The sequence below is a fragment of the Canis lupus genome, chromosome 1 (genome assembly GCF_011100685.1).
Source record: "Canis lupus familiaris isolate Mischka breed German Shepherd chromosome 1, alternate assembly UU_Cfam_GSD_1.0, whole genome shotgun sequence".
NCBI classification, from domain to species: Eukaryota; Metazoa; Chordata; class Mammalia; order Carnivora; family Canidae; genus Canis; species Canis lupus.
The window spans coordinates 106749570-106773709 of record NC_049222.1 but is presented as its reverse complement, the minus strand read 5'-3'; the positions used below and the strand labels follow the sequence as shown (position 1 = coordinate 106773709).

The 24140-nt window shown below is 58.4% G+C and overlaps 1 protein-coding gene across 4 annotated transcripts in view; it reads right to left on the bottom strand.

Annotated features, from left to right (window-relative positions):
- The window catches only part of SHANK1 (SH3 and multiple ankyrin repeat domains 1), a 44085-nt gene extending 21262 nt beyond the window's left edge, over nt 1-22823 (bottom strand). For 2 of the 4 annotated variants that reach the window (XM_038528065.1, XM_038528067.1), the window contains exons 1-15: nt 22756-22823; nt 19925-20222; nt 19290-19493; nt 18721-18792; nt 17531-17639; nt 17290-17441; nt 15351-15518; nt 14800-14916; nt 10649-10726; nt 10414-10480; nt 9836-10166; nt 8738-8931; nt 4781-4894; nt 4548-4623; nt 4083-4112 (exon numbers count right to left, since the gene is read on the bottom strand). In XM_038528065.1, coding sequence (XP_038383993.1) covers nt 4083-4112; nt 4548-4623; nt 4781-4894; nt 8738-8931; nt 9836-10166; nt 10414-10480; nt 10649-10726; nt 14800-14916; nt 15351-15518; nt 17290-17441; nt 17531-17639; nt 18721-18792; nt 19290-19493; nt 19925-20179 — 1967 coding nt within the window. In that variant the 5' untranslated portion in view covers nt 20180-20222; nt 22756-22823. Of the gene's footprint in view, nt 1-4082; nt 4113-4547; nt 4624-4780; nt 4895-8737; nt 8932-9835; nt 10167-10413; nt 10481-10648; nt 10727-14799; nt 14917-15350; nt 15519-17289; nt 17442-17530; nt 17640-18720; nt 18793-19289; nt 19494-19924; nt 20223-20664; nt 20776-22755 lie in introns of those variants that run through there. The other 2 variants (XM_038528066.1, XM_038528068.1) reach the window with 2 other exon arrangements.
- Nucleotides 22824-24140: the final 1317 nt, after the last annotated feature.

Genomic DNA, 24140 nt, shown 5'->3' with positions numbered 1-24140 from the left:
GGCTTCTCACCCCTCTCACATCCTCTCACGTCTCTGTATGCAACCCCACTGTGTCCCCTACAGTACCTGAGGTTTCTTTCGTATTTTCATCTGTGGAAGGCTCTCTTTACTTCTGCATCCTCAACTCACTTCCTCACACACCCTTCCGCCTCCTGGTACTTGCAGCTGCATTTCATTTATATTCCCTGCATCCTCTCTGTGCTCTCCCTGTGCTGCCTGAATCCCCACCCCCAAATCCTCCTCACAGTTCTGCATTCCCTCCTCACCCCATTTCTCCAAACACCCCACGCACCCTCTATGCTCCAGCACGCACTCACTTCAGTGTCCCCTACTCTCCCCTGTTCCATTCTCCTCGGCCACCCTCCTACTTAGACCCTCTAACCCCACCCCTACCCCCATTCATGCTTATACTGCTGACTACCTGCCCTGCAGGAGCACACACAATGCTCTCCCCCAGGCCATCTCTTGGTGACCCCAGAATGGCCTCTGGAGCTCAGCGGCAGCTCTTGTTCACCAGATCCCACACATGGAGACTGCAGCAGTGTCCACCCCCCCGCCTCAAAGGTGCCTCTCACACATCCAGTATCCCACAGGCCAGAGCTTGCTGCTGTACAAGGCACCCCCCTGGTACTCAGCCCTTCCTCGTGTACCCATCTCCCAGGGTCTCTCCGTGGTCTGCACAGAGGCCCCTTCGCAGGGCAGCCAGCCCCCTCCCATGCTAAGAAGTGACACACACAAGCAGATGCAGCTCCCCATGCAGAAGCTCAGCCCAGTGGCTCAGCACACAAGCCCCACACCGGCACAGACCCCCTGGAGGCAGGGAGAGGGGCACATGGGGACAGAGACACATGGAGGGACTAGAAATGGGGATGGCTGTGGGGGAGGGGACAGGCCTGGCATGAGAGGATAGGTAATGGGAAACACAGCCGCAGTCCCTGGGACAGACCCACTCCATCACACACACACACACACACACACACACACACACACTCCTCGGACAGTGTCTCTATCACTCCAAGTCACACACAGAGACAGACACCATCAAACAGGGACACACAGATGGACACAGCTTTGGGAAGGGGGCTGGGAGCCCACCATCTCCCCATTTCTCTCTCTCACACACACATACACACACACACGCGTGCGCGCGCACACACGCGTGCGCGCACGGCTGCAGGCAGTCACACACGCACGCACATCCACACAGCCATACTGACACATGCACAGTCGCACAGTGACACGCAGCGGAAAAAGAGGAGGGGAGGGGAGGCCGGGGGTGGGATGTGTGTGTGATGGGGGGGGATGACTGTGAATGGGAGAGAGGGGTATGAATGAGGGGACTTGCTAACTCTGTAAAGGGGTGTGGGGAGATGGGGATCAGAGGAACCTGGAATGGAGGTGCCTGAGGGGGAGCCACTGTGGCTCCCCACAGGGAGGGCTCCAGAGTGGGGGTGGTGAGGGGTAGTGGATTCCAAATACCAGAGTGGGATCCGTTTGGAGGGTCTGACTGGGGGAAAGGTTTTGGAGGAAGAGCTGAGGGGGGCATGAAAGGGCCCGGAAGGGGGCTGAGGAGTGCCTGTGTGTTGGGGGGGTCTTGGGGAGAGAGGCCCAGGGACGGAGGGGGAGAGGAGGGTTGAGAAGTCCAAAAGGGTTTATCACCGAGGGAAGGTGAGAGGAGAGGGGGTGGGGGGGCGGCTTGGGGTGGGGGGCAGCTGGAGTCCCAAGGCTGGGGGATTAGCGGCGGGGGGAGGGTCGTCACAGCGGGCCGGGGCCTCCCAGCCTGCCGCGGAGAAAAGGGGCGGCGCGCTCCGTTACCTGTAGATGTACCAGACGCTGCGCCGCCGGGGCCCCAGGGCCGGCCAGCTGGAGGAGAGCGCGGGGGGCGGCTGCGGCAGGGAGCCCCCACCGGGGCCGCCTCCGAGACCCCCGCCGCCACCGACCGCAGACAAAGCCATTGCCGCCGCGGCCCCGGCCCCGGTCCCGGTGCCGGCCGCCCCCGCCGCCGCCGCCGCCGCCGCGTCCCCGTCCCCGCTCGGCCGAACCCCCGTGTCCGGGCCCCCAGGCCCCGCCTCATGCTGACCCGCGCCGGGAGGGGGAGGGGGAGGGGGCGCGCACCCTCCCGCGGGAGGGAGAGCAGGGCCGGGGGCTCACATGCCGGGGGACGCGGGGGCGCGGGGCGCGGGGTCGGGCCGCGGCGGGAGCGCGAGGACCGCGGACGGCGCCGGCTTCAGCACCGCGGACAGCTCCGGAGGCGGGCGGCGGGCGCGAGGCTTTAACCCCTTGGCGTCCTGCGCCGGGTGGCGGAGGGGGCCGGGCCGGGGGGGAGGGGGCCGGGAGGGGAACACGGGGCCCCCTTGGCGGGAGAAGGGGGAGGGGCGAGGCGCGGGGGGGGAGGAGAAGGGGGAGGCACTTCCGGTCTGCCCCCCCTTAACCCCCTCCCCCCTCCAGAGCCCTCCCGCGCAGGTGCAGAGCGAGGGAGAGCGGAGAGAGAGACACGCACAACACCATACAAGATGCCTCGCGACCGCGTGCGGGGACGCGCGAACCGAGTCCCGCACTTCCCAGGCAGGGATACCACGGTGAGAGACGGCCCCAGGAGGGGACGCACAGTCCCCCCTCGCAGACCGACACATAATGCACCCCAACACAATCTGGAAGGGACAGGAAGGGAAGAAGGCTAGAAACATTGAGACTGGGCACCAGAGCAGTGAGAGACACCCCTCCAAGAAGCCCGGGTGAGGGACATACACACAGCATGGCTCACTGGAGAGAAGAGAGAGCATAGACGCCCAGGGAGAGGAGAGAGGGTGGCACAGGTCATGACCTTACAGCTCCAGCAGGGATGCAGGGCACACAACACAGGTCAGGCCACCCCATACAGGGTCAGGGAGAGCAGTGGAGAGGCAGGAGGGGATGAGGCTCAGACATACCACACAGAGCAGCACATGCCAGCCGGGACAAGGAGGAAAGGGTAAGGGGAGGGGATGAAGTTGGTGGAGCTAGGAAGGAGAAAGAAGAAACTAAGGGCAAGAGGGACCACTCCTATCCAGCTGGTAGAGCAAGCAGTTCCCAGACCAAGGCCAAGGAGAGACCCAGAGAGACACTGTCAGAGACAAGAAGCAGAGGCTGATAGGGAGATTTGGGGTGGGGGGAACCTTGATACTCACCCGGTGCCCAGAGCCAGAGACGTGCCAGGTGAACGCGCACAATGGTCAAGCGCCTCAGACACTCCGGGCGCAGGGTGGCACCCCAGCCCCACCCTCTCTCCCCATCTTGTTAGTTCTCCTCCCTCAACCCTCCCCACCCATCCCCACTGGCCAGAACACAGACACATAGGTTTGGACACATTTAATGGAAGGATGCTACAAACAAGGAGACCCTTCCCTGGATAGGGGGAGTGGTGGGAGCGGATGTCATCCTTCAGACACCCAATTATATGATCATCCCTCCCCCACAGTCTTGCCCTTCTGGAAGCCCAAACCCTGGAGCCCTCCCCTCCTCTGCCCTCCCCTCCTCCAGTGCCCCAGGTCCTGAATTCCAGATCAATCGGACAGATGCAAATGCATGCACACGGTTTTATGGGCCAACACGCACACACAGTGACATGCATAGAAAGAGACATATGTGCAGTAACCCACCTGTCCATACAAGGTAAGCAGACATACTAACATCCCTGGAAACATTTGCCCTCATTCTCAGACACACAGATTTAGGGAAACACAAATGTGCCGTGCCAGCCTCACTATTAGCCTTAGTTGTGTGTCCATATGTGACAGCCACAAATGCACTCATCTACACAAAGTAGGACAGGCCCTCTCACTGTCATGGGCATATATATGCACAGGTTATACGTCTAGGGGACCCTAACTACCCATGCACACAGACACATGTCATGCGCCACTACAGAGACACGACAGAGGCAAGGACACACTCAAGAGAATCTGCACGAGGACGCTCACCCATGTAAGATGTTCACGCACAGGGAAACCAGCTCTGGTTGTGCACACACAAGTCCATACATCCCCAGGCACCCCTTTCTTCCCATTTCTGACCCCGTGCCCTCCCTTCCCCTCCCCTCTCACCTCCCTGGGCCAATCCCATCCATCAAGCTTCTGAAGCAAGTCAGCCAGCAGCCAGGGAGGGGAAAGGTGTCAGTGAGCCCAACTCTCCACCCCCACCCCTCTTGGCCCCGCTATGTCTGCCCCTCTCCCCACGCCTATGTGAGGCATGGGATGCATACACTTCTGCTGCACATGACCGCACAGAGATGGGGGACATGAAGGAGACAAAGGCCTCCAGCCAGCCACACAAACAAGCTCCCCAGGTCCCCAGACATCTCCATCCTTATCTGTCCACCCCATTGGTCTCAGGCTATCCCCAAACTGGGCAATCACAATGGCTGCCAAGGATGGTTTGGGGCTGGGCTTGTGGTCTGGATCAAACTTTAGAGGGAGGAGAAAGGAGGCTGCAAGGTGGTGGAAATATTTAAAGGTGGAGTATGAAGGGAGGTTGGGGTGAGGGGCACCCAAGGGTGTAAGGACATTTACCTTGGGGCATCAAAGCTGTCGTAGGAGCCCACGGTATAATGCCGGAAGAGTCTCTTTGCCTTGTCACTGCGGCTTTCTGCAGGGGAATAAGGGATGACCTTGGACCCTCGGTCTGGAAACAACAAGCCCACCCCTGGAGGTCCTGGCCCAAGTCGTCCCACCTACCTCCCAGCACCCCACCCTCATAGGGAGAACCCTAGGATGATCGGGGACAACTGAGGAGTCCTCATTACCTTGCTTTCCCTCCTGGGACCGGTTGGCCACCTCTTCCAGGCAGTCAGAGGGGAACCAGCCAATGCGACCTTTGACCTGGCCTTCCCAGAAGCCTCCTTCCCCGATGCTAAGCACTGGGTGGGGGAGCAGGACATAGAAACATTTCTATGCTTCCATGTCGCCCCACCCCACCCCCAACACACTCGACCCACGGCCTTTTCGATATTCCCAGCACCTAGCACAGGGCCTGGGCTTAGAGCCTCCTTAATAAATGTCCAAGAAAGGGATGAGGGGGTGGGAGAGAGAACAAGATCATATCACTCCTGCCTTCTTGCTTTCTGAATCCAATGGGAACATCAAGAAGCACTGGGAAGGGGCACCTGGGTGGCTCAGTGGTTGAGCGTCTGCCTCTGGCTCAGGTCATGATCCTGGGGTCCTGGGACTGAGTCCCACATCAGGCTCCCCACAGGGAGCCTGCTTCTCCCTCTGCCTATGTCTCTGCTTCTCTCTGAGTCTCTCATGAAAAAGTAAATAAAGTCTTAAAAAAAAAGTTACTGGGAAAAAAGGCTGTGTCTCATGGCATGATCCTCACAGGTTAGGGACACATCCACAACTGGCCCTCACCTCCCCTGGTAACCAACCAGTCCCAGTTCCTGTGTTCTATAATTTCCCTAAACCTTCCTAGACTCCCTAAACCCCTAGACAGTCCCATCACTGCCTCCGCCCCCTCCCACAGTCTCCTTGACACTTAAATTTCTCCCAGATCCTTCCCTCGGCCTCTCTTTGCTTCCCCGGCTCTAGAAGGGAGAAGAGATACAATCACCTCTTTCTTCCTCTCCACCACCTATAGGCCCTTTCCTGCTGGCCCCATCTCTCAGCCCTGCAGCGGACATTTACTAACTGCCTGCTCTGTGTCTGGCATGGCTGTGCTGGCCGCTCAGGTCCAAAGACGGACGTCAGGCACAGCTAATGTTTTCCAGTTCTCACTTGTGACCAGAACCCTAAGAAGGGACACTTTTATTAACCCCATTTCACCAATGGGGAAACTGAGGCTCAGGAGGAGCTGAGGTCATTTGCTCCAGCATATACGGCTTGTGATCAATAGAGCCTGGATTTGAACACCACTCTGTGTCCCCCAAGTGAATGCTTTGAGTCATACTGTTTTGCTACCTCTCTGTTCAAGCACTGTGTGGCTGCTGCTTCTGATGCTAATGACCATGGCAACGGTAACAAACGCATGGTCTTCCATCTCTTCAGGATTTCTCATGGCTCTGTCTGCACTCAGACCTTTCACATACTTCCCGCATGTCTATCTGGGGGAGGCAACAATTGATTTCCCATGTTATACATGATGAAGCTGAAGCTAAAGCAGAAAAGCCTCTTGCCCAGAGATGGATCAAGTCACACCAGGACTTGACTTGGGGCCACCTGGTGCTTTTCTCTGCTTCAGCCACCACCGTTCGGAGGATCTGGGGAGACGAAATCGAGGAGATGCTCAAGGTCATGGAAAGGAACAGGAGATGGGGTAACAGGGGTCTGGGTTCTTGGCTAGCACTCTACTGACTGGCTGGGTGGTCATGGAATCAATCATTCGTTCGCTGAGTGAATGTTTATTAGTGCCAGTTATGAGTCAAGCACCAGGCAATACATGGGGCAGAGTGCTCTGGGACAACAAATGTGGTTCTTGCCCTCGTGGAGCTTCCACGCTGACAGCCATTGGAGGTGTAACTCTGGAGGTTGAAAATTCAGATCAGCACTCAAGGGGGAAAGGACAGAGTGTCCGAAGAAAGGCCAGATGGGGTATATAAATGGATGGCAAAGAGATGCCAGGATGGTGTCCCCATGGACACGACATATAGATGGAGACTGGAAGGACCCTAGGAGTAGAAAAGGCAAAGAGAGGGAGGAAGAGTTACCCTGGCTGAAGGAATAGTCCATGCAAAGAGCCTAGTGTGGAAAAGAGGTTTTGGCCATTTGAGGAATGGAAAGAAAGAGGTCCCTGGCGCCCTGTGGGGGAAGGAAAGAGTGCCAGGAGATGAATTTAGTGGGTAGGCAGGGGAGGGGCTGCTGGCCCAAGAGCAGAGGGAGCCTGCTGCCTCATCGGGATGCGGTGAGCCTCAGTGGCATTGTGGATGTGGGCACATGTTAAAGCAATTAAAGATCTTAATGAAAGGGAACCCCTTCGTGGAATGCCTGGGTGGCTCAGCAGTTGAGTGTCTGAGTTTGGCTCAGGGCGTGATCCCAGAATCCCAGGATCAAGTCCCACATCAGGGTCCCTGCGTGGAGCCTGCTTCTCCCTCTGCCTGTGTCTCTGCCTCTCTCTCTGTGTCTCTCATGAACAAATAAAATCTTAAAAAAAAAAAAAAAAAAAAAAAACAAGAAAGGGAAGGGGACAAGAACAGGGCAGTGAACAGAAGTACTGGGCTTGAACTTCAGAAGGAAACGTGGAAGATATTGCATCCGGAAGGTCCCTCCCTGTGAACTTATCTTCTCTTTCTTCTTTCAAACTCTATCTCAAAGCACAGACCTGACCCTCTGTGCATGCATGCGTGCATGTGCACGCGCACACACACACACACACACACACATGCACAAACACACTTCCCAGGCACCCTGCCTCTGGAGGCACTGTCCCTGACCCCCACAGTTAGCTCCTATGTCTGGCCATTCATTCATTCAGTCACTCACTCGCTCATTCAGCAGATGTGCACTGAAGCCTCCTGTGTGCTGGGCCATCAAACTGGGCCCTGGCAATCCAGAGATCAATGACATGTGACCTTGCCTTCAGGAAGTCAGGCTACAGGAAGAGATAGTGCAAAACAGAAGCTGATCCAAGACCCACCTGGTAACTCTGATCCTTGAACATCTTTCAAGGCCCCACACAACCTCTGTCTCCTGTGGGAGGCACCCCCAGCTTTCCCAGGCAGCCAGGGTCTCTCTCTTCCCTCTAAGCTCCCGTAGTGGGGGCCCACTGAGGATAGTGCAAGTTGGCAATTGCTTTGTACCCAACACTGTCCTGAGTGCTTTGAAGGAACTGACTTTTTAAAATCCTTACCAGCATCCCATTGTATAGATGAAGAAACTGAGGCCCAGAGAAGTGGCCTGTCTGAGGGTGCCCAGCCAGGAAGCAGTTGAGCCAGGATTTGAACCTGGGCAGCTCGGCCCTCCACTGGTACACTACTGAGCTCTTCTGCAGCCTGGAGTTGGCAAAGAATTGCTCCCCCGCCTCGCATTAACTGCCTCGTCTGCTTGCTTGCTGTTTCCAAGCTTTAGTCTATCCAAGAACACACGTCAACAGCCCTGCGAAGTCTGCACGTGAGGGCTACTGGCATCATTTTCCAGAAGAAAACAGAAAAGCCAAAGAGAAGCAAACTCTGGGAACAGCCGCTGGCCAGCTCAGGGAGCCCCGGGTCCGGGCCTGGCTTCAAACACCTGTCTCCTTGGAGCCCTGAGAAACAAGCCCCACCTTGTCTCTCAGATGAGAACACCTGGCAGGGGCAGGAGATGAGGTCAAGGGGGCTCGGCCTCCCACTCCACACCAGGTGGCAGGAAAGACCGTGGGCTCAGTCGGGGCACTGGAACAAGTCACTGACTGAACCTGTGCGAGACTGTTCCTTCAACTGTCAGACAGGCGCCTGATGTCCTCCTGAAAGGCTGATCCAGTGGCAGGGGCGGGGGAGGGAGAGGAGCCACTCTCACAGGGCCAGGCATGGTGTCAGGGTCCCCCAAATGCTCATGTCCCCTCCTTTGCCTCAACACCTCCTCTGGACGGGGGGCATCACCACTGCTACACTTCATACTCCTCCAGGGCAGAAGAGGCGTCCAGCGGGCTCTTGTGGGGTCTCCAGAGTGCACTGGACGGTCTAGGCCCTGGAGAACTGCTTGTCCTTGACTGTGTCCTCCTTAAGTGGTTAACCCCCCTGTCTGCCCCCATGCCCACCCCTTGCCCCCAGCCTGGCCCGGCCCTGACCTGTTACCTTTGATCTTTTCCCCCTTGCTCAGGGAGATCTCTCCCTCTGCTTGGGCCTGGTAGGACTTCACGGCCATGAAGGAGCGTCCAGGTACCGCTGAGTAGAGCTTCCTGCGCCTCCCGCGGCTGCCCAGGGAGCCCCCGGGGCCCCCTGAGCCCCCTGTGCCCCCTGCCGGCCCTTCCCTGGGCGTCCCGCTGGAGCTGCATACACAGAGGGTGTGAAAGGCAGGGGAGAGTGGAGCCAGGAGGCACCTCTGGGAGAACAGGGGTCCGTGGGGTGGGGGGAGATAGAGCAGCAGGGTGGGGGAGGGGGCTTGAATGGGTTCCCCAGCTCTGGTGTCCTGGGGGGAGGAGGGTATTTGGGGGCTCCCTCCACCTGCCCCCGGGGGCCCCCTCCTCTGCCTCCTGGCTTCCGGCTCTGCCCCTCCCACGGCCCTGCATGCTGTGCCTGATTCAGCTTCCTGAGCGGAGCTCTGTGTCATCTCTCAGCTCTCTCACGAGCCTTCAGCGACTCCCAGCTTTCTCCTGGTGCAGGTCCAACTCCTCTGCCTGCCGTGCCCAGCCCGCCATGATGTTTCGCTCTCCCGTGTCCTCAGGACACACTGGCCAGCCACAGTCCCCCCTTCTCATCCTCCTCTAGCCAGCCTGGCCTTTTCACCCTGCGGTGCCCCCTGCTTATTCCTCCCTCTACCCTGAGTGGTTCCTCCGCTCCCCCATCCCTCTTCTGGCCTCATCTCCAAGCTCAGACACCCTTCCCCAAGTGCCTCACCCATCCTCATACCATTTGGCTTTTTCTCACCTTGCCCTGTCTGTCTATCTATCTACCTGTCTGTCTTCAGGGGCTGGAACTAACATTTCTTTTGGACACCCCACCCCAGGCCCCTGGCATAGAACAGGTGCTTGGCTAACCTGGTACTTTTGAGGATGAGTGGAAGACTGTGGCTTACAATTCCCCCATTCCTCAGGGAGTAGGAGAGAGGTCTAGAGCCCTGAGGGGGGTACCAGGTACCAGGGTGGACAGGGAGCCAGCCTGGGGCTGTTGTGGCTCTGAGACAGGATCTGGTTGGGTCAGGGTCTGTGAAACAAGGACTGAGCTCTCCCCTACCTGGGCCGTCCACGGGGCTGTCTCTTGGCCTCTTCGGGATGCCTCCCGCGGGATGGGGAACGGGCCCGGGCGCCCCGGGGGCTGCTGGCACTTCGGAGGGTCCCACTGCTGAGCTTGGTGCTGGGGGCCGAGGGCTGCGACTGGCCCTGGGTCCCTGAGGTAGGGCCAGGGGCCCCAGAGGACGAGGTCCCAGGGGCAGCAAACACCATCCAGTCAGGCAGGGCCATGCTGGTATCACTGTTGGCCCGAAGCAGCGCCGGGGGCACCGTCAGCCCCGCGCCTGGGGGTCCCCGTCGCCGGGCGGCGTACTTGGGGGACTCCTGGAAGGGCACTGAAAGGGCACAGTGGCAGAGGGCAGCATGGGGCGGTAGCGGCAGGTGGAGGGGGCATGCAGGCAAGGGATGACAGGGTGGGGGAAGGCACGAGGGGAGAAAGACAGTCATGAGAGTGGGGGCCTGGAATTGCACTCCCCACTACTATTCGGATGCTCACGGTCTGCTGTGACAGACTCCCCAGTCCTACCAGGCATCCCCAATGACCCCCGGTTCTCCCTTCAGTCCCATCTCCCACTCGCTCACCCACATCCTGTTCTCGATGGTTTCGGATCAGCTCTCCCAGTTCAAAATTCCCAGCGATCACTGCCACCTGGAGGAAAGGGGGCACGGGAAGGCAGGGTGGCCGGGGGAAGCAGAGGGAAAGGGCGGGAAGCACGGTGAGGTCCCTGGCCAGCTGCGCCCCCCCCCACCCAAATCTTCACTCCAGCTCCTGCTCCCTCCCTCCTCTCCCAGACTGCCAGGCCTCACAGCCCCAGACCTGGAAGGGGGTCTGTCCATTGTGATTCTTCACATCCTTGTTGGCTCCTCGATAGAGGAGGATCCTAGCACAGGTCTCCTGAGGATGATGGGACGGCCGCCGGTGGCACAGGGTGAAACAGAAGAAAATCATTAAAGGTCGTGAGCAGACACTGGCATTGTGCTTCAGGAGAAACCTGATCTAGACCTGCCTTGCCCAGGACAGCAGCCGCTTACCACGTGTGGCTCAAGAGCCCTTCAAATGTGTCCGGTCCAAACAGAGATGAGCTGTATGTGTGAAATACACACCAGATTCCGATAACTTAACATGAAAAAATTAAACCTCTCTAACCACTTTTATACTGATTGCATGTTGACATGGTAATACTTTTGGAAACCATGGGCGAATCAAATATGCTACAAAAATTACTGTCCCGTTTATTTATTTATTTATTTTTTGGTGCGGCTCCTGGGACACTTAAAATTACACACATGACCAGTGTTACCTTCTATTGGCTGGCGCTGATCTAAAGCGAGGTTTCTTTGACCTCAGGCACTACTGACATTTGGAGCCAGATAAATCTTTGTAGTGGCGGCTGTCCTGTGCATTGTAGGATTTTAGCAGAATCCCCGGGCTTTACCACTAGATGCCAGTAGCACTCCCCTCCAGGATTGTGAAAACCAAGAATGTCTGCACACATTGCTAAAAGTCCCCTGGGGGGCAGGGGTGTTCTGGTTGAGAGCCACCAATTTAAACTTCATGGAGGGCTTACTATGTTGCATGCCAGGTGCTCAGCGTGCAGAAGCTCACTGTATTGTCCAGCAATTCCACGAGATGGAAGTTGCTATTCCCATTTTATAGATGAAGAAACTAAGGCATCAGAAGGAGCTCCAAGTCACCCAGCTGGTGACTTTCAGTGGTTGGATTTGAACCATGGTCTGTCTGAATCCAGAGTCTTTGCTTTTATCATGCACTCCAGGTAGACCCAGAAGGAAGGGGGCAGAGGGGGCCGGGGTTGGGCAGTGGGAGGTAGGAATGCTGTCCACATCCAGATCTATTCCTTACTAATGTCAATCACGTCACTCCCTCTCACTGTTTGGATCAAACCCAGTGCCCTTGCCGTGGCCTAGGGGCTCTCCCTCCCCCTCACCTGCCTGCCCTGCCACCCCCAGCCTCACCAACTTCATCTTCTGCCACCTTCCTTCACTCTCCATACTCCAGCCACACCGGCCTCCTTCTTCCTCTGACAGGCGTGCTCCTGCCCCAGGGCCTTTGCACCTGCTGCTCCCACTGCTTGGAATTATCTGCCCCAGATGCCCACGTGGTTCACTTTCTCACTTCATTCAGGTTTTCGCTCAAATGCCACCACTTCGGAGAGGGCTTCTCTGGCTACCTCGTCAAAAACAGCTCCCTATTCTGTTCCCTGTTTTATTTTTATTTATAGGATGCCCACTATATGCCAGGCATTCTTCTAAGCCCATATTAGCTCATTTTTCTTCATAATGCTGTCTCCCTAAAATGACATTTCTCTTTTACTTGTCTCTTTAGCATCCCACCCCCATTACATTGTACGTTTTATATGGGCACGATTTTGTCTGTGGCACCCACCACCTGGAATCGTGCCTGGCCCATAGGAGCTGCTCAATAAACAGTTGCTGAAGTCTTCCACCCTTTGTCTTGGCCTGGCCAAACCCAGCCTGGCCCCCAGCCCGACTCCTCCCCCCAGCTCCCTCAGATGTAATTCAACCAGCATTCACAAAACACCTCCTTGGCCTCACCCTCTCTATGTGACAAACATGCTGAGGATGCTTATATGATCTCATATTACAGGACAAGCTCAGAGAGGGTAAGTCTGTGCCCGAAGTCACACAGCTGGTTAGGGGAGCAGTGAGGACTCAAACTTGGCCTTTGAAGCCTAGGGCTCATCTATGTCTTGAGGGCACACAACTCTGATTGCCCAAATCAGTCACTGGACAGCAAAGTTAGCTCAGATAGTTTTCTGGATGCATTTATGAGTGTGTATGTGTGTCCAAGTGTGTACACGCTGCCCCCTAATTAGACTGTTAACTACTGCCATGTGTTTTTGCATGTCTGCCTGCCTCCATTGCCACCTGGCCTAGCATAGGGCCAGAGCCCCACCAGCCCAGCCAGCATTTCACTATACCTCGAGAACCTCAACTTACTGGTGTCCTAGCACTATTCTCACAGCATCGCAATTCCTCGTTTACACATCTGCCTCTTCACCACCCGTGAACTCCCCCCACCCACCCCAGGACAAGGCACCACGTTGAGTCTGATTCATCTCACATCTGGGCACACGGTAGGTGCTCACAAAACATGCATGGGAAGAATGAGGATGAAGAAGTGGAGCCGAGTCATTCAAAATTCACTCGTTCAAGCCATTCATTCATTCACATGGTCATTCTGTTGAATATTCTGATGGGGGCTCTGTGTAGTCTTGGGGCAAACTCAAGGTAGCAGATTCATAATTCATCTTTTCATTCATTCAATAAAGACTGGCTATGTCCTGGGGCCTTGGGACAGAGTGATTGATCAAACTGGGCCCCCACCCTTGAAGAGCTCACAGCCTACACACGTGGACCTGACCTTCACCAGCAGGGGGGAGACAGGCATGTGAGGAAGCCAGGGGAGGACAGCGAGGAAATCTGTCAGACCCAGCTCTGGCCCTTGGAAAGCTTAACATCTGAGAGGAAAGACAAGGTAGGGAGAAGCACGAAACAAACCATATCTGTCAAGCGTCTACTTGCTAGGCGCCATGCCAAGAGCAAGCTAAACATCCACCCACTTGATCCTTCGCCCCGTAGGTGTTACTGACCCATTGCACAGATGAGAAAGGAGAAGCTTGAGGACGGGAAGTGACTGGTTCATCTGACCCACTAAGAGTAATCGCTCCCACACTATAATTCTTTATACTAAGTTTTCCCTGTTCGAATTAACCATCCGGTTTTCATCTCCTGACTTAACAGTGCTGCCTTCTGGGGATGTGCGCTTAATACACATGCTCTTTCCTCCCCTTCAATCAGCTGACATTATTCCCATTTCAGGGGGAGGACAGAGCCTGGGAGAGGGCACAGGGCTTGTGGGGTGGGGGCAGCGGTTGGCCCACAGGCCATGCGCAAGGCTGCGGAGCCAAGGATTCTGGGCACGAGGCCTGTGTCAGGGAGCAGGAGAGACAGCACCACCAGGGAGGGGAAGTGACAGCACCGCGTTGGTTGGGTTTCACAAACACCAAGTTCTCCCTCGGCAGAGCAGACTGCTTGCTGCCACAAGGCAGCACGTGGCTACCTGCCACGTCCCCGGCACTGCAAGTTCTGATGAGGCAGAAGGGGCTGGAGCTGTCTTGGAAGACTTCCTGGAGGAGAGGAAGAAGCGGTTGGCAGACCAGCACCAGCATGCCAAGCCCTGTCCCGCTAGGCCCCCAAGGCACCCCTCCAAGAGCAGGGAGCCCTGGAAAACAGGTAAGGAGACTGAGGGGCTGAATTGCCCAGGATTGCCCGGGGCTGGGTCAGCAAGCTGAAAGCCACAACTCCAATGGGGGGCCTGGACACGAGGCCCCCTTGCTTGCTCTTTACTGCTCACCTCTCCCCCTGGCTCCCGAGGTGGGGGCTGTGCACCCAGCCTCAAACTGCTACAACCTACTCTTGCTCTCTTTGGGGCTGTGGTTTGGCCTTTCCCATGTCCCCTGCCATGTCTCCCACACACAGGTGTGCTCCATGGGCAGCTGAATGGAGACACACAGGAAGGAGGACTCCAGGAGCAACCTTCCCCTCTGGCTGTGCCCACTGCCGCCAATACCCTTCCTCCCTTCTTACTTAGCTGGCTCTTGCTTGTCTTAGCAGAGGTGGCACATTTTCCAGAGAGCCACCTCCACCGCAGCCCCAAGGCCAAACCCAGAGCTGGGCTCCCACGGGGATCTGGATTCCCTGTGACCTCCCTCTGATTGACCTGGATTGTAACAGGAAGGCTGCCCAATGGCGGGGCTGTCTGTCTCTCGCTACTTGGTCCTCAGCACAAAGAAGGCCCTTGGTAACTATTTTTTGAATGAATGAAAGAATGAATGAGCAAATGAATGAATGAGACAGTGAGGGAACAGAGGGGGCTAGGAGGCCAGTGTCAGGAGGCAGGCCTGGGCTGGCGCTCCCAGAGCAGACCTTGTTGTAAAGGGCACAGATGTGCAAGGCTGTGTTCCCCGAGGCATTCTGGGCTCCGGGCTCAGCCCCGTAGAAGAGCAGGTGTTCTAGATGCTGAGAATGACCCCGCTGGCAGGCCTGGGGAGGACAGGGAAGCCAGAAGGCCATGTCAGACTCTCCCAACCATGCCATGTATCCAGGAAACCCTGCATCTACCTCTGCCTCTCCTTTCAGCCTCCATTCCTGCCCAGGGGCCCAGACTGGCAGCTTCATGGCCATTCCAAGATCCGGGGGCCTGGCCTAGCTCCCTCAGAGGCTCAAGAGACCAACCTTGCCCATCTCAGGGACCAAGATGTCCAGTGCCCAGCCTATACTATCTCAGAGTCCTGGTGTTGACTCCTCCCATCTTTTTATCTCTGGGAATCATGCTACTCCCACCCCCAGGCTCTAGGAGGACTCTAGCATCTGTATCCTCAACTCTTTGTACCAGTGTCTCTGGTCCTTGCTTTGATCAGGGCCCAGGCGCCCTCCCCTCCCCTCCCCTCACCCCCTTCCTGGCAAGTCTGGAGCACCTGGTGAATCTCCTGCCAGCCGTTCTCATCAGCTATGCCCAGCTGAGCCCTGTTGTATAGGAGCAGCTCACAGCAGCGGGGGTCGCCCCCCACCATAGCCGTATGGAACAGAGGGGTCAGGCCTCGGCGGTCCTTGTAGTTGGGGGAGCCCCCAAGGTCGAGGAGTGCCTGAGGAGAAAAACAAAACAGAAGACAGTCACACTAGTACTGGCCCATTTTGAAGGGCTGGGGGGGGGGTGGCAGGGAGGTTTGGGTGGCCCACACTGGCCAAGGCTATTTGGGTTTCTGCTATGATGCCCTTGTGTGACCTTGAGCCTGGCCTTGTCCCTCTTGAGTCCTCTCTCATCCCCTGTGACAATGAAGGGGTTGGGAAAATGCCTCCGGAAGACCTTCTCTTATGGCTGACTTAGGATGAACCATTGAAGCAACCTGGTACCCCAGTGCCTCAACCCAGCAGCAGGATGGTTGTGGGGAACCCATGAGAGAACAGAGTCTGGATGCAGGAGGACCCCTGGCCAAGCAGGAGGTGTTGTTAGGACCAGGATCCCAAGGATGGGGGGCAGAAAAGGGCAAGCTTGGACCCAGGTGAGTCCAGGGGCTCACTGAGGCTGGGGGCTAGGAGACACTGGGGGCCTGGGGTGTCCCATTCCAGAAACAGCTCCAAGCATAGAGGCTGGCGGAGCTGGGCATCACTACGGGAGTGTTGGCAGCAGCCCTATGAGGACAGCCTGCAGCCCTGTCCACCGGAATGTTTGCAGTGACAAAAACAGCCTGCCACCACACCATCCAACGCGGCAGCCACATGTGGGCTCCTGAGCACTCGAAGGTGCTAGTGAACCCAAGGAACAGAAATTTTCATCTTAGTTCATTTTAATTAATTTAAATCCAAACAGCCCCCTGTGGCTAGTTGCTTCTGGATTGGACAGCAGCAGGTCTGGAGGTTAGGGGTGGGAGTGAGAGCAGGATCTGTCTGGGGGGGAAGGGAGTGGATTGGGGGAACATATAGAGGGTTTCTCAATTCCAGGGGTATAAGTAGATCTTTGTGGCTGGTGTCTGACTGCATTTAGGGTCTTTAAAGGAAACTGGAAAGGGAGAGGAGGGTCCATGAGGCTGGACCATCTATGAGCTGGGGTGTTTGTCAACAGCTATGTATCTTTGGGAGCACTCTATCCTGACCTGTGTATGGAGAGGAGGCTGGGATGGAGGGAGAGGAAGAGGATTTTAAAGACCATGTAAGTCGACCCCATATGTGTATTTTGCTGCTATATGGGGTTCATCTATCTGGGAAAGTGCTTTTTAGTTACTAAGCAGCAGGGAGGGGCTGTGTCTGTGGGAGGTATGTGTGCATGGAGGAGGGTCTGCATCTGGGGGCACAGCAGGTTGCTTGCTTTGTACTTTCAGGAACAGAGGAGGATCTACCCTTCAGGGAGACAAAGGCAGGGCTGGTGGTGAGCTGGATCAGAGGGTGTCAGGAGAGTACAGGTAGGGTGATCTCCTTGGGCCCTTCCGGGGGAAAGCTCTGTGTGATGATCAGCTGTAGGGTGGGTACACCCCAGGGGTCAGCAGAGGGTCTCAGAGTCCATGGGAGGAGTGACAATGGGGGCTGTGTGTTTGTCAATCTATGGAAAGGGGCTTTGTATTTGGGACACGAAGAGAAGACTATTTTTAACAAATCTAAAGAACTGAGGCTTGAGAAAGAACAAATGGGAAAGAGAGAGGAGTCCGAGGAAAGAGCAGAAGTGGCATCCCCATGGGGACGTGGGAGGGGACATCCGGGAGGTGAGATGAGAGGCAAAGGGTAGATCAGATGGCCTTGTGGGGTCATGAGAGATGAAGGGCGGGGGAGGGTAGGTCTGGGGCAATTCACTGGGTTCAGCCTGCTAGGGGAACACTGCAAACTGGGGGAGGGCTCTGGGGAGGGAGGGGTCTGGCACCTCACCGTGAGAGCGAGGCAGTGACGGGCACATGCAGCTTTGTGCAGCGCTGTCATGCCATCCCGGGCCCGGAAGTCGATGTGGGCCCCTCCTAGGCACAGGGTTCGAATCACCTCTACGGAGCCTTCAGTCTGGGCAGCCAGAGTCAGGGGGGTCTCTAAGGGGCAGGAAAGGCCAGTCACATGCAGCCCTTTATGTTTCATTCTTGGCTTCCCACCTCTTCCAAAGCCCCTGGGTCCCCCCTACCTCCTGAATCTGAGTCATGATAATTGGGGTCCAGCCCCTTGTCCAGCAGCCGTGCCACTTTGTCGGACGTCCCGAGCTGCACATACTCCAGGAATTTCTTCAACCCCGTCTGAGCCATGGACAAGAGAGAGAAGACAGGCCAGTCAGGGAGCAAGGGAGAAAAGCTGGGGTCTTGAGAAACGCTGTCCCCTGGAAATACACAGTGAGCCGCATGTGGCACTGAGAAGTCTCTAGTAGCCACCTTTAAAGAAAAAGGAAGGGGCACTGTTGATTGTATCGTAATCCACTTCAGTGACCTATCTTTTTAACCTAATGTAGTCACAATATTACCGCATCAACAAGTGATCCACAGGAAATTTATCAAGGAGATAGTTTACTCTGTTTGGGGTACTAAGTCTTCGAATTCCGAAGTCCCGTGTGCATTTCACACTCACAGTAAGGCTCAGTTTGGACCTGCCACACCGCAAGTGCCTAGGAGCTGTATATGGCTGGTGGCTCCCAGAGTGGATGATGCAGGTCTGGAGGGATGGAATATTTGGGGGAGGACAGAGACGAATGCATGATGGGGTCAGGGTGGGGGATGAGGAGGGGTCAGGGGCTTTTTCCTCTCAAGTGTCCGGAGTCTTTTACTTCACCTCTGACTAAAGCAGCCCCCTGGGTTCCTCCCAGTTCTTAGGGAACCAGTGGAGACATATGGACAGAGGCCTGGAGGGCAATGTGGCTAGATGTGGCTGGGGTGGGACGCACCCTTGGATCTGGGAGAGGTTTAGGCTATGGAATTGTGGGAACAGTGCAGTGTCTAGGAAACATCCCTGAGGCAGAGGGACAGTGTGTATCAGAGTCCGGGCCACGTGGGGGGAGGCAGGGGCCCTTCGTGGATATGGGGCGCCCAGAGATGAGCTGAAAGAGTCCAAGGAAGAAGAAAGTAGGTGCTGGGGGTGGGGCTGGGGGATGGTGTGGGCCTGGGCTGAGGAATGAGAGCCAGAGAGGGGAATTAAGAAAGGCTATGAGGGAGGGAACCCAGGGGCATCTAGGGCTGTCCCAAATGCAACACAGCATCTCAAGTTAGTGGGGGACACCGGGCAGAGGAATGGAAGGGGCTGGGGAATGTGGAGAAGACATGGGGAGGAGCTCCGATTCTCCTTGGGGGCGGGATGCTGTGGGGGTAAGCGCCAGCAGGTTTCTCTCACCTTTGTATGCAATTTTGCCAGCTGCTTCTCATCCAGGTTGGTCTGTTTGTAAACCCGGGTCTTGTATCGAAACTGTGGCCAAGGGTGTATGAGGGGAGAGACACAGAGACCTGGAATCAGGAGCCTGGACAGGAGGCTAGACTCCTTTTGAGCCAGAGGGGTCATCTCAGGGTCAGGGGGGAAACAGCCCTGGAGCCTTGGCTGGGGAGGCAGATGAATGTGGGGCTGCTTTGGAGTATGGGCAATGCAACCCCTGATGCGAACAAGTAGGAGTCTGGACCCCGCAGCACAGAATGTTCTAGAACACCTGCTGTAATTGTGCATCGTTTCCCACTTTGAAAGGCGAAGAGAAGCCTGGGCCAGGGAAATGACTTGCCCAAGGCCACCCGTTGGTCAGAGGCAGAACACACACACCGTCCTTTGAACTCAGGCCTCTCTGACCTCTCCTAACGCTTAGGAGATCTGGAAAAGCCCACTGAGTTTTCCTTGGAAGGCAAGGGCTTCACTGAGAGGACAACAGGGCATGCCTTCTCTCCTCTGTGACCAAGCTGGGAAGCTGTGGGCCTCACCTCCAGGTAGGGCACCCCCTTCTCAAAAGACTGGGGGTACTCCCGAAGCAGCCGCTCCTCCTCCAGGAAGTTGGCATCACGGCCTGAGGTGGCCGGCTGGAACAGACCATAGTTGAGCACATCCTGCAGGCTCTCGCTCAGGGCGCAGAGCACCTGCTGCTTGGCTGTCCAGATGGTGGCATCGGGGTTGAAGCGCAGACATTTCTGGTTGGGGAGGTGACAGGGAGGAGCCTGAGGTGGTTTGGAAAGGGGGTGGGGTGATTCTGGGGACAGGAGGGGAACCCCGGGGGGAAGCAACTGGGGGTCTGGAAATGGGGGCCTGAGTGGGAAGACACCCGGCACCTGGGCAGCCCAAGTGGCTCAGCAGTTTAGTGCTGCCTTTAGCCCAGGGCATGATCCTGGAGACCCGGGATGGAGTCCCACACCAGGCTCCCTGCATGGAGCCTGCTTCTCCCTCTGCCTGTGTCTTGTCTCTGCCTCTCTCTCTCTCTCTCTCTCTCTCTCTCTCCCTGTGTCTCTCATGAATAAATAAATAAAATCTTAAAAAAAAAAAAAAAGACACCCAGCACCAGAAGCCTCCTCACGAGGGCCTGGGTCCCCGTCCCCCGCTGGCCAGCAGGCAGTCCATCACTCACTGTCTGGTGCAGGTCCGGGATGCCAATCCTGAAGACCATCATGCTGAAGTGGGCGTCGTCCGGGACAGACATGGAGCGGCCCTGGAGGCCTCGGGTGGAGGCCAGACTACCAGGTGCCCCGCTGCCCTGGCCCCGGGTCCCCCGGGGGCCTCTGCTGGGCCCGTCTGGGGAGCTGTCGGACTCTGAGCCCCCCTCGGGACACTCGCTGGCACTGTGGCGTTCCTCTTCCTCGCTTGACGCGGGGCTGTGGGTCATCGTGGGGCCACGGGGCGACAGGGGACAGCAGCATCACAGGCGGCTGCTGGGGCCAAGGGCAACTGTCAGGTGAGGAGCCCAGGGCTCTTAGAGGCCACAGCCACCCTCCTGGACAAGCAGTCTAGGGCAGCTGCCCCGCGTGCCCCAGGTAGACAGGAAGGAGGCCGGACACACCCCCAGCTACTCCTGCGGCCTCCGCTCACACACGCCCATCGCCACCACGCTTCCAGCAGGTCTCCTTCCTTGCCCTTGGCCCTGCTCGCAGACCCCCACCCGTCCTGCGCCCCACTTTGCCGCTGACCCAGCATGGCAGTGTCCCAGAAACCGCAGAATCACCGCGGGAGCTACTGGCCCACTTTGGCAGGCCACGGAAAATGCAGCTAAAATTAGCTGAGGACAGACAGGTGGACGACCCACCGGCATCCTGCCCTCCTGGCCCCAACCTAGCCCCTCACCCAAGGTCCTCCAGTCCTCCTCTTGGATACCTGGTGGGGGGAGGCTGAAATGTAGTAATGGGGAGACAGAGGTGCCGTGAGCCTGGGATGGCAGAAGTGGGAGGCCGCGTGGTGCCCGGGAGTGGTGCCTGGGAGCGGGTGGAACCAGTGACTTCACTGAAGTGTGGCTGACAACGTGTGCAGAGGACTGCTGGGAATCGGTGTCCCAGGGGAGCGAGGACACTAAGATAGGGGTGTCACAGGGCAGAGCATCATGCATGGGGTGTCCCCAAGGGAACCACAAGAGATGGCCGCTGCAGGCTGTTGGAGGCATCCTGAGAGAGGGGTGTGGGTAGGTGGGGAGACTGACCTGGGAGGGCCCATCCCGTGAGTGGGTGCAGTGGCCTGGGTCAGTGTGGGGTGGTTGTGGATAACCTGTGGGCACATCTGAGGACTGGCACCACAGGACAGGTGGATCAGCATTGCCTGGTACTGGCAGATCCACTCAGAGGGAGACTGGGGGCTGGGAGGGTGGCTAAGAAGTGGGATGATGGTCTGGAGGACTGGGGTGGGAAGTAATCTTCAGGTCCCCCACTATTCTCTCCTGAGGTGGCCTTATAAGCCTGGGTCCCAAATGGGGTCCACCTCCCTCTGCTTCTCCCAGTCTCCCACCCCAGCACCGGAAACCAGAATGTCTGGTCTGGTCCCTCCCCCCCACACCAGGCCCAGCTCCTGCACCGTTGCCATGGAGATGGGAAGCAGTGGAGGGTACTGCTGACTTTGGGGGAGTGGGGATGGGCTGGGGGGGTTGGGGGTTGGGGGAAGACAAAATGAGTGTGGGGGCAGGACAGTTCCAAGAGCTGTGGGTGAGTGAGCAGCTTAACCACGAGCTGGCCCACCCCTCCCCCATGCATGGCCAGGTTGCGAAGCCCCCTCCCCCTCCAGGTACCCAGCAGAGCTGCCCCACCTGGTCCGTGCGGAGGTACCCCCCTCCCTCGGCAGCCTACGGCTCCCCCCACACTCCACATCCCACCTCCGGACCCGGAGTCCGCTGCCACTCCCCCTCGGCTGACCCTGGCTGACCCCAGCCTCAGCCGGGCACTTAATGGGGTGGCCAGGGGGATGAAAGCAAAGCTGGCCCCGGCTCCCCAGCGCGTGCGGCTGCCCCCCACCCCCCAGACCAGCTCCGGCCCCTCCCCCTCAGGCCCGAGGGAGGGAGCGGGCACACTCCGCCGGGGCGGCATGAATCAAACGCTCCGCGGCTAAGAATAGCTGGCACGCAGCTGGTACTGAGACGGGCTGAGGAATCGGCGGGGGGGGGGGGGGGGGTGGAGAAGGGGAGAGAGGGGGTGCCCTGCGAGGCTGCGGGGGGACAGGGGGCGGCTGGTGTGGCCGAGAGCCGGGCCCGGGAGAATGAATGGAGGCGGAGAGAGGCGGGGAAAGGCGGGGAGAGGAGCCGGGGCTGGGGCTGAGAAACTGGTGGGGGAGAGCCCCGGGCCGGGGAGAGGGGGCGGGGGCACCCGGGAGCGGGACTCGGAGGCGGGAGCCGAGGGGGCGCGCCGGCCGGCGGAGAAGGAGAGGAGACGGGTGGGGAAGAAGGGAGGCTCGAAAGAGGGTGGGAGGGGATTGGAGGAGACTAGAAGGAGAGGCAGGAACCAGAGGGGGCCCAAGGGGGCGGAGGAGGCCAAGGCCCAGACCCCCGACGGAGGGGCAGGGAACCACGCTGACCTAGGGGAGGAGCCTCCCGCGGCGGGGCTGCAGAAGGGGTCAAGGGCCCCGGTCGGCCGGGGTGGGCGAGGCGGGGGAGTGGCCGGGCAGGGCCAGGAGGTGGGTACAGCGACCGAGCCCTTGGCCTGGGAGCACGGGGCAGCGGGCTGGGGGCCTTATGGGCGGGGGGATGGGGGGGCGCATCCTCCCCTCAAGTCTGCTATCTGGGACGGGGCACGGGGGACCGGGGCGTAACCCAATTTGGCGTCGCCCGGGGCAACGCTCCCCTCCTCACCCCACCCCCCACCGCACACCCGGGCCGGGAGCCCGGCGCGCGGCCAAGGACGTCCGGGGCGCCCCTGCCCCCTCCCGCGGCCCCGGCCCCGGCCCCGGCCCCGCAACTCCCCGAAACCCCCGGGTTTTCGGCCCCCTTACCTGCCTGGCGGGGCTGCTGAGTCCCGGTCGGCGGCGCCCGCGGCCCCTCCCCCCTCCCCCCACCCCCCACCCCCCCGGAGACGGGGGACCCTCAGGCCATGCCCCACCGCCCCGGAGGGCGAGCGGGCCGGGGAGGGGGCGGGCGGGGGCCGGGGGGGAGGGCGGGGGGGCCGAGGACCTCACCCCCCCCGCGGGCCGGGCCTGGCCATCCGCAGAGCGCCCCCCCTTCTGCCGCGGCCGCCGCGCCCCTCCGGGCTAGCCCGCCCCCGGCTCGGTCCGGCCGGCTCCGGGCGCGGCGTCTCCGCCTGCTCTTCCTCCTCCTCTTCCTCAAGCCGCCGCCGCCGCCGCCGCCGCCGCCCGCTCCGCGCCTCCTCTGCCTCCCTTCTCGCTCTCTCGCTCTCACTGTCTCTCCCTCACCCTGTCTCTCTCTCTCCCTCCCTCTCTCCCTCCCCTCCCTCCGCCCTCTCCCCTCCCTCCGGAGCCAGCAGAGGAGATATCGCCCCTCCCCGCGCCCCCAAACCTCGCCCATCCCCCCAGCCGGCTCCACCCCCTCCCCTGCCTCCCCCCCATCCTCATCGCCACCAGATAACCCAAGGGGGCTCTACCCCTGCTTGCTCCCTACCCGGACCATGGGGCCCCGCCCCCCTAAGGGTACCGCTCCACACACACACACACACACACACACACACACACACACACACCAGGACCGCCCCTTCCCACAGCGCTTCCCAACCCCTCTACACACAGTAGGACACAGTGAATATTTGTTGCTAGACTCTACATTTCCAAACTGGATTGTGAGAGCTATAGATTTCTGTCCCCCCCAACACACACACAAACACACACACACAAACACACACACACACACACACACACACACACATCTTCCCCCAAGGCACAGGTGCTTAGAGTCACTAGCTGGCCCTGCTAGGAACGTGTGCACATTACCCCATATACATACTCTCCAAGGCATGCATGACCTAACATACCTGAGTGTACATCACCACAAACACACCTAGCTACATGTACATATCACACCCGCTGTCCAGGGCAGACACGCAGCACAGCAGTAACCCCCTCACCCAGAGGGGCAAGCACCCAGGTGGGCATGCTCAGATCTCCAGCTCACACGCATGCCAGAAACAGAGGCACGCGACTATAAGGAGACATGTGCATGCAGCCCCATCACACTCACCCACCTCACCATTTCACAGGTGTGTGCACACATCCAGTTAGAGGCACAACATAGTGCCACAGCTCCCCTCCTAGCTGACATTTCTTGAGCACTTCCTGTGTGCCAGGCTCTGCTCTGGATTCACTCATCGACTTTTCACATCAATCCTTTGGGCTGTGGATTTTCACCATCCCCATTTTCCTGAGCAGGA